At 37.5% G+C, this 10,283-nt stretch overlaps 1 protein-coding gene across 1 annotated transcript in view; it reads right to left on the bottom strand.

The window, feature by feature from the left end:
* Positions 1 to 564: 564 nt before the first annotated feature.
* Positions 565 to 10,283, bottom strand: part of adamts15a (ADAM metallopeptidase with thrombospondin type 1 motif, 15a) — a 30,063-nt gene continuing 20,344 nt past the window's right edge. Inside the window, exons 4-8 of the mRNA XM_084113246.1 lie at positions 6,361 to 6,647; positions 6,058 to 6,235; positions 5,708 to 5,883; positions 3,684 to 3,859; positions 565 to 2,636 (exon numbers count right to left, since the gene is read on the bottom strand). Of these exons, the coding sequence (XP_083969372.1) occupies positions 1,817 to 2,636; positions 3,684 to 3,859; positions 5,708 to 5,883; positions 6,058 to 6,235; positions 6,361 to 6,647 (1,637 nt within the window). The 3' untranslated portion in view covers positions 565 to 1,816. The remainder of the gene's footprint in view (positions 2,637 to 3,683; positions 3,860 to 5,707; positions 5,884 to 6,057; positions 6,236 to 6,360; positions 6,648 to 10,283) is intronic.

Below are 10,283 nucleotides of genomic sequence, written 5' to 3'. Positions count from 1 at the left end.
TTGATAGTACTTAGCTTAGCCCAGTTCATTCATTAGGTACCAAACAGAGATGAAGTTAGAAGCGACCAAACACCTCCACGTTTTCCCTATTTAAATACAGTTACACGAGTAGTTACACGACCAAGTATGGTGACACAAAATAAAACGTGGCGCTTTTCGAGTCGAAGTGCTTCCAACTTCCAAGTGCTATTCCGCCATACATTATAGTTATCCTTTTTACCTGCTTAGAAAAGCGCCACGTTTTATTTTGTGTCACCATACTTGGTCGTGTAACTACTCGTGTAACTGTATTTAAATAGGGAAAACGTGGAGGTGTTTGGTCGCTTCTAACTTCATCTCTGTTTGGTACCTAATGAATGAACTAAGCTAAACTAAGTGCTATCAAAGTGACGCCGCGCACCAGAGCAATTGAGTGCACGCACTGAGACGAGAGAAGTATGTATCAACTCGTCTTAGTTAAGGGAATAACATAGTTTAATATGAAAAAACTGTGAAGTATGCCTTTAAGCAATGTGAAAAATTGAAAACTAGTGAACAGTTACTCTTTTTTTTGTTGTTGCAAATATTAACCTCCTCTACAAATACTCCAGTCTCATGGATAGATATCTCTTGGATGTTGATCTTCATTTTTGGTTAATAATTAATTGCTCCCCAGGAAAAAAAAGGGTAGATCAAATGGTAGATTGCAGCCAGTTCCATGCAGTGCAATGGCATTTCTGAGCAAGTTTATTATATGCCCTGTGGAATGTTTCGGTTAACCCAGATGGACTATATCAGTGCTTGTTGGCTTCTCTCCACTGTAGGCATTCATCAATGGCCATTTCAAACATCAATTAGCTCACACAAATAGAGATGTTTGCACTGATGTCTGCAGAAAAAAAAAATCTGTTCAGTTAAAAGCAATGTATTTGTGCAGATTAGGCTTTAAAACTACACTGTTGTATTGGCCTCGCATTGCAGTGCCCAATGTCATCTCATTAGTAATCACAGGTATTCGTATAAAGTGTGGTTCTATCACATTATTTTCATGTTTGCATAGACACGTACATTATTGACGTACATTAACAGCATCTCAAATGTAAGCATTTTACATATTAATGATTTATAGGCATTCAAATGTTTAAAAAATAGTTTAGGTTTATGGAATAACTGATGTTATATGTTAATTGTACTGCATTTAATCAATGACAATATGTTCAATGTCATCACATTTTATTGCTTTTACTTAATTTTAAATAATTTACATTTATCTGCCTATTTTTATATATTTTTTATATATATTGTTGAGAAGTGGTTAGCTTAAGGATAGAGGTGGGATTAGGTAACATAATATATTTATAATATAACAAATAAAAGGAATTCATAAATATTTTTGTTTTAAATTCATAGTTATATACTTTTATGTTTTAGATGCTGTCAATACGTCTTTATGGCATTTATTCAAACAAACAAAATATATATGAAGATATTATGTACGAATACCTATGAATTGTAATGACATCAGGCTATAATGCTATTCATGATTATGAATTTGGTCTCATCTGGATGATTTACAGGTGATGGATTATTTAATAATTGTTACAATTGGAGGTAGAGTACTATTTGCATTTTTTTTCAAGCCTGTTTATCTCATGACCTCAGTTGTCTGTCTTGTGTCATTTTTTTGTTGTCATTTTTTGTCCCTTTGTCAGGCAGATGAGAAAATATAAACTATGATCCAGAACATAGTCTTTTTTCTTTGTTCTTTTCTCTTTTGAATATGCAATTCGGCAAAAATAGAAGGTCCATGTAGAGCAATAATAAAGCGAGATACTGATTATTTACAAGAGGCTAATGAACAGAAGTCCAGCTCCTGTGGCTTCTTCTTGTCTGCACACTTCTCCCTGGAAAGCAACGCTCCCACTTTTGTAACGCAGTGGAGCAGGCGCCGTTTGAAACCCTTCCCACAAGTCTTGGAGCAGGGGGACCAGTCACCCACCTCCCACATGGGGCAAGGTTCTCCACATGCCCGAATAGCACTTGGCTTTTGGTTAGGGTCACAGTCCACCCCAGGCCCACCATCTACCCCAAGACATTGCACCATCCTCCTCTGGAGTCCATTACCGCAAGTAACTGAGCAAACATCCCACCCTGCCACCACCCACTTCCCTGGTTTTAGTACGATATCTTTGATGTACATAGGTGAGATTTTGTCCTTGAGAAGATCTGCCTCCTTTCCACCTTTACTGATTCCTCCATCTTCCCTAAGAACACTGTTTTCAGCACGTGCCTTTTCTTCTTTCTTTTGCACCTTGTTATCTTTGCTCTCCCGTGGCAAGTAGAAAGAATAGCGTATGCGTGGAGGTGTCATCTGGCCCACAGAAAGGACTTCAATTATCAGGGCTTCACCCAGAGGCTTCACAGCCTGTAGAGTCTCTGAGGACCCAACTGTTCCACTGTAGCGGAGCAGACTCCCTTTCACCAGAATATCCTTCTCCATGGCTGAAACCACATAGTTTCCATTCAGCAGGTACTTGCCCTGGTTGTTCTTGACAGCAAGATAGTTGTCATCACTCATGATGCCCTTGTAGCCACGCTGCCTGATGTCGACGTTGGAGGCTCCCATGGGAAGCATGACCACAAAATTGTAACCATGCCTGAGAAAAGAAAAATATTAGAATGTTTTTTACATAATCTTTTCTTTCCTTGATCTTCTGACATATAAGAGGTCATTGAACTAGAAAAATAACCTGTAAGTTTCAGAGCTCAAAACTTCCTTGTTAGTCCAAAAACAGCTTTTATTAAAACCAAGCTCAGAAAAGACTAGTTTTGGATTTTGTCACATTATTATTATTATAACACGTTATTTGTCTCATTATAAACTTTAATACATGTTTCACATTGTTGGCAAATGTTTCAACTATGTTACAAGATATTTTTCAACATTGGAAGTTCCACGTGTGTAATGGCGGGAACTTTGAAAATTATTTTAATATGCAAAACTGTGACCCAATCATATTGCATTGGCCGTTTACTTCAAAGTCTTGAATGTGGCACGCCCATTAAAACTGAGTGTTTGAAAGAGAGGGTCAAAACAGGATTGAAAATACCTTATTATTACTTCTAAATTAGGATATTTTTTATGTAAATTTTTTTTATCATTATAAGTGGACCTTAGAGAACAAATAAATGCCGTTCTGTCAGGACCACTATCGTCAAATACGATTGACAATTAGCATACAGTTAGGATTAGCGGTATGGTTCTGTTCTGGGCAAGAACTCCCTGCGCATCCATGCATCCTAGCATGGATAAGAGCAGGGAGAGCAGCAATAACCCCCCTTAGGGTAAACAGAACAGAACCAACATGAATGTATTGCAGATATCATTAATTCAAGATTTTAAAGTACAACATCATTCGAGAATTTATTCTGATTCAAAGGGCACTCAGAAGGCCAAATACTGACTGCACGAGAGGAGGAGCTGGGGATGGAAGAGGGTAATTAGCTCCTGAGAACGTGATAGCTGCATGCTGATAATACTGATGGAGCTTATGTATACAGTGATACGTAATCCTATAGGTAGACGTGGATCAGCTGAGAGTCAGCTGATGCGAGCTTGACTAATTTACCTGCCAGAACTGACGCTATATGCTTAATTTCATGACCCTTTAAGATTATTTATCTTCTTATTTAACTTCACTTACATGGGCTTGGTGAAAAGGCCTGAGACCTTCTTGCAGTTCTTGTTATCTCCTCCACAGACACCACACTTGTCAAACTTTTTGTTAGATCCCAGTTTTCCATCACAGCCTGCCTTGATGCATTTGCCTTGGACACAGACTGATGAGGAGTCAGGAGAACATGGTGTACCATCAACAACCTATAAAAAGCAGAGAAAAATGATTTAAATGATTTAAAATTTAAACATAATTGCAGCATTTTATGGTGACTACAAGGGCAATTCTTTTACAACAATTTTTTTTTTTTAAAAAAACAATGATTCATGTATTGATGATTTAGATGAATAATTATTTTATTTTTTTTGTAATTGAGTGAAATTATAGATATTAAAATAAATATATACAGAAGATGTATGCATTAGAGGATTACATTAGATAAATCCTTTACATTAGATAAAGTGCTCAGTGTCAGAGCAGCTTTGCAAAACAGGCTGATTTCATTTTCTTTCTCTTTTTTTTGTGGCGTTTTTGCCTTTATTGTGAACTGGGAGAGAAAGGGACAGGATCGGGACTCAAAATTAGGTACATGCTACACGCTGCCTACGAGGCTATCGGCTCCAACAAAAGGCTGATTTCTAAGTATGACGTGATGTGTGGGCGTCCAGCCGAAAGTGAAAGAAATTAGTCCAGTATGTCTACCTAGTGAAAAAACCTATACCAAAATGGATTTAAAATAGCATGAAATAAATGTAAGTATACTACAAATCCATTAACATATTTACTGATATATCGCTTGAGACTTACTGATATAAATATTATAATTAAACTTTATTTGGAGTACTTCTTTATTGCACAATGCACATTTCTTAATATTAAGCCTAAAATGTGTTTTAATATCACTATTAGTAAGGATAGTATGATCTGATCTCTGTATAATATCATTCTTTAAATGCTACATATTTAAAGTATACCTAAAGAATACTTGCAATAGTTCCACTTTAGCACAATCAAATATACTCAAGTATATCTTTAGTTGGACCTCAGCACTATTTCCAGATAACTAAAGTGCCTTAAGTACTAAATTAGTTGTTCCAATTTAGCAGACTTTAAGTATACCAATTTAGTACACCAAAAAGTACAATTGCAGGGTATTTATATTATAAATGGGTATTTACATAAATATATAAATGTATGTATAAAAAAATGTACCTTTGGCAAAACATGACTTGAGTTTAGGTTTTTTCAGTCTCTTTAAGAGTTCAAGCTCTGAATAGTTTCTACAGTGTCAAAGCCTGGTTAAAACAGCATGTCAGTTTCATAAACATACCTTTAGCCATGCACTAGTCATGACATAACTGTTGCATCTGTACAGTTTCACTCCACACAACACTATCTCACAAAAGATAGGCCCTTTCACCTTGGTTATCTTTCCTCTTCCTGACCTCTCGACTCTGTCTGCAGTGACTAAGCTCACCACGTACTTTCTTCTCATGCGTATAGTAATATATGTTTTTAATTTAATGATTCTTTACCTTTCAATAAATTCTTAGATGAATGTCCACTAACTCATAACTGTTCTGATATTGCATGTGTAGCCTTTCATGTACCAAACTATTGCAAATGTATTTTATGGTGTTAAGGTGTCTTAGGTTCACTTTATATCATAATCTCTTGTACTCGCTTACAGGATGTAAACTGTAGGAGACCCTATAAATTAATGTGTTTTCCGCATCCCCCATAAAGCACTCAAGCTCCATTATCTCCAGTGAGAGAAGCTCTTTTTCATGAGACACAAACTAGGTTATATATTATATTACCTAAGACTATATACAGTATATGACTAAAATATGATATTATTAATGTTATTATATTATGTTAACTCATATATTTCCCCTGAATGCATGATATTCATATTAAAATTAAATATTAAAATAATATTTTTGTATTTATATATTTTTTATGCTTTTGAACCCAACTTTGTTATATATTTTTTTACAAGTCATTTCTAAATGTGGTACTGTAGATGGTTCTTAACACTTATTGCTCACCTTTGGTGCAAGAACATAGAAGTATCCTGTTCCATTTGCCCTGCAGATCAGCTTGCACATATCTTTGGCCGACACACCAGAATATTTGGGCACCCACACCACAGAAGGATTGAGCCGGTTAGTGTTCAGACTAAACCCATTGTAAGCTTCACACTGCTCCTCACGATAGCTCTTGCCTAAAAAAAGGGGGCAGATGAAAGAAGAGCACATTCTTGAAATATTTGATTCCATATGCTATATTCCATAAGTCATACAAAAAACAAAAATTATTCCAAATGATTTTTGTTTACTTAATGTATCCATTGATGCTGATTTTTTGGATACAAAACAATTTGAAATGGTTTTTAAACCTGTGTCAGTGCATGGGGATAGGTTGCAGGACCGGTATTTGACCCTCACTCCCTGACAGTATTTGCCTTCGTTCTCTGGCACAGGGTTGTCACACTCTCTCTTTGACAGCTGCACACCACCTCCACAAGTTCTGGAGCAGGTACCAAATGGCCCCCATTTACCCCATCTGCCATCCACCTAACAGAGAGGAACAGGAAGAGGGGGATGTCAGAGCTCACTTGATCTTTAAACATTAAACATCCCATGACAATTTAAATCCAAACAGCAACTTTTTTTTTTGGCCGGGCAGTGTGTGAAGGTACCTTAGTTTTAGTTATCTCCTGTTTCTCCATGCATGTGCCCCGCATGCAAAGCTGTCCATCCCCGCAGCTGGTTCCATCTGCCCACGGAAAGTGTCTTGTCTGGCACACCAGTTGCCCACGGGTCTTCCCTGTGCACCATAAGCGCTGACATGGTGCCTGCATGAATGGGCACGGCTTTGAGCCGGCACCGAAGGCAAGCTCACACTGCCGCTCTAAACCATACGATGCACCAGGAAGCACGTCTGGAAGAGCTAACGGTTTCTGAGGTTGATCCAGCAGACAATCACCTGCAACGATATCAAAGAATAACAGAAAGTTACATATATACAGTTGTATGAATTTGTATTTACAGCACTTTAGATATTTATGCTTGCTCTAATTTTACCTGTTTTTCTTATTATTTTATTAAAATATACAATTATTTTACAAAACAAAAAAACGGGGGTGAAACAAGTATAATTTTAGGGCTTTGGGTCATTTTGACCCGTGAGGGAAGGATTTGTTACAGAATGCAAGGAGAGGATGAGTGTTAAAATACAAAAAGTATTGTTTTTAACAGTAAGGAACTAAAGTTTAAATAGATGACTAAAATGTGGGCATGACATATTTGTTTTAGATTTTTATGTTTATCACAGATGTAGTGTACATACACGTCTTAGTCTACAGAGGGCAAATACCAACCCTGAGAGGGATTTGAATCCCACAGGGACCCCACTGTAAACCTTCACAGAAACACTCCAGTCAAATAGTTACATCATTTGCCACACTGTTTAAACAAAAATTTAGATCACAGAATTTTTGCAAGCTGTAACTTAAGCTGACCTTGAGACATCTATTGCTTTGAAGACAGCTTTTTAGAAAGCACCAACACTGAGGTGTTAAACCCAGACTCTCTTTTTTCAGGATTCTTTGGTGAATAGAAAGTTCAAAAGAAAAGCATTTATTTGAAACATATTTTTTGTAACATTATTATGTTGGCTTGAGAAAGCCAGCATACTGAAATGCTATATTTAAACTTAATATTATTCTTCTGAGACTAAATTTTCTGACTCATAGAACTTTAATTCTCTAAGCACCAAACTCACCACAGACCTTGGGCCTAGTCTGAAGGTCACCTTATTTTCCACGACAAAAAGGGTGACGCCATCTTACTTCCGGCTGAGAGGGACTTCAGCTTACGGCTGAAAGGGACCTACGCAAGTTGCTAGACGTAATTATATAGCTGTAATGGTAAAATATGTAAAGTATTATATACTCAGTTAAGGGCTGCCATAAAAATTGGATTAAGAGGAGAGAACAATTGAACCAACGGTGTTACGAACACAATGTGAAGCGGTCGGAGTGTTGTGGTGAACTTTACAATTTACAGCCACCACCTAAAGACGAGGAGCACCTCGTCTTTAGACTCTATACGAAGAGGCAATGATGAGGAGAGCAACGAGTATTAGTACTGACTCTGAACATCCTCTTTTTAGTGAATACCAGCCGCTGCCATCAGGAAAGAGACTGAGAATGCCAATATGTAAGAATAATAGACTGAAGCTTTCATTTGTTCCTGCCTCGGTAAAACTGCTGAATATGACCCGGAGCAATGCACCTATAACACATTAGCAGTAGCATTTTAATGTGTTAAGTATTTTACATATCTTGTATTTTATTTATTTTTTATACATTGGTGTGCTGTGTATACATTGTTGTGTTGTGTATTGTGTTGTGTGTTGTACTGTAGCACTTTGCCCAGGACAAATTTCCCTTCGGGGACAAATAAAGTTTATCCTTATCCTTATCCTTACCTGAGGCAATGGCGGAAGGCGCTAAACTTGAAGTACCCACCCAAGCACCTTTATGTGTGTTCGAACCATTTCATGGACGGGAAGCCGACTGACGAACACCCTTACCCCGAGAAATGGCTCGGCTACGATGTTCCAGTAAAGAAGTTGGGTGCTGAACAGGTTGTCAGATTCAGGTAAGCTAACTTAACGTTGATGAATGAATATTCACGATAGTACAAGATAGGCTATTATGGTACATTACAGTCTTACAATAGCTCACATTATTCCTGTAAGTTACAGAGATTGACGATGCTAGCAGGCCAGCTAGCTACATCTCTCATTCAGATATTGATATTGATTGATATTGACCTACGTAGAGTTAGGAGATTGTGTGTATACTGTCCCGTTTTTAATGCCTCTCTCTCTCACACACTGTTCTGTGTAAGTATGGGTGCCATCATATATATATTAGTACATGAAATAGATCATGAGAATTAATGTAAAAATGTTTATGGTTATATTATTTCCATAGATGCATCGATGAGCGTCAGTGATGCAGTGGACAACTGTGAGGATGATCACATCCACATGCCCCAGATCTGTGATGCAGAAACACAATGGGAGGATCCATCTGTCTCTGACCCCAACTACGCTTCAAAATCTCAACCTGAAGCCACCTACATCTGAAATGGGAACACAATTCGTTGAGCCGGCACCATTGTACATAACTCTGCTGAGAAACAACCACCTTTGTCAGCTCTACACAGGGTCGACATTGGATACATTCCATTCAGTTGCCGAGCACCTTACCAATTCATACACCAACAGCTTTCAGCTACACACTTGGGATCAGCTCCTGATGATTTATTGCAGGGTGATCTTGCTGAAAGGTTTGGTGTTTTTCAGTCCATTATAAGAAAGGTGATTTCATGTTGGCATGACATCGTTGAGGAGAAGATTAGGTGTTACATACCATGGCTTCCCAGGGAGACAATCCAGGCAACAATGCCTCAGTTTTTTCAGAGAACAATTTACAACATGTGTGATCGACTGTTCAGACACCCCTTCAAAAGCCATGCAACCTTGACTCAAGAGGTGAGTCCTACAGCCATTACTACAGCCAGAACACCATCAAATACCTGGTCTCCATTGCACCATGTGGACTGATCATGTTTATCTCACCAGCGTATGGAAGAAGGTGCAGTGATAAATTCATAACTGCAAATTCAGGGTTCCTGGAATACCTTCGTCCAGGCAGTGAAGTAATGGCAGACAGAGGCTTCACCATTACCGATCTCCTCTATGAAAGGAAGGTGAAACTTGTCCTTCCAGCATTCACCAAGAGAGGCATGCAACTCTCTGAAGAAGACACCACTAACACTAGGCGAATCGCCAATGTACGTGTCCACGTTGAGCGGGTCATATGCCGACTTAAAAACGTCAAAGTCTTGTCTTGACTCAAACATTTCCAATTAACTTCACCCCTAAAATTGATAAAATTCTGAGAATTTGTGCAGCCCTGTGCAACCTTCGAAGCGAAATAATTTCTGATGTAGAGGATGAATAAATGTTGATTTGTAGGTGCGTTCCACGTCTGTCTATACTTTCTGCTTTGGTTTTGCTTTAACTAATCAGTGTAAATAGTGTAAGTAGTTATTTTTATAAACCTTTACAATGTGACCAGATGTTACCTGTTGTGAATAGTTATTTTTATATGACCAGATGTTACCTGTCAGTAATTTATTATAAAACCATATAATGTGAGCTCTGTAGATTCCCCTTAAAACTTAAAGGAATTAAGTATTCTGGTTAGAAGGAATAAGTCATGTCAAGTTTGTAAATGAATTCCATCTTGGTTTATTACTTTTTAAATATACTTTAAATTAAATGGTGAAATATTACCTCTACATGAAGGTCCGTAGAAGGTGTCTCTAGCTTCATGAAAAGCTTACAACTGATTTTATACAACTTATTTAATCATTTATATTTTTCTAAAACACAAAATCACAAATGTATCTCTTGTTTAACACAACCAATATAAAATGCATCCCACCACAATTACCTAATATCCTATCCTTAACCCTAATTATTCACATTCCTGCTTATTTACAAAGCTGCAAGTATCTTGTGGAAAGCAACATAATTATAATT

Source organism: Abramis brama (assembly GCF_963993115.1).
Source record: "Abramis brama genome assembly, chromosome: 5".
In the NCBI taxonomy this organism is placed as follows: Eukaryota; Metazoa; Chordata; class Actinopteri; order Cypriniformes; family Leuciscidae; genus Abramis; species Abramis brama.
The sequence above is the reverse complement of the archived record's forward strand: the minus strand, read 5'-3'. Positions and strand labels throughout refer to the sequence as shown.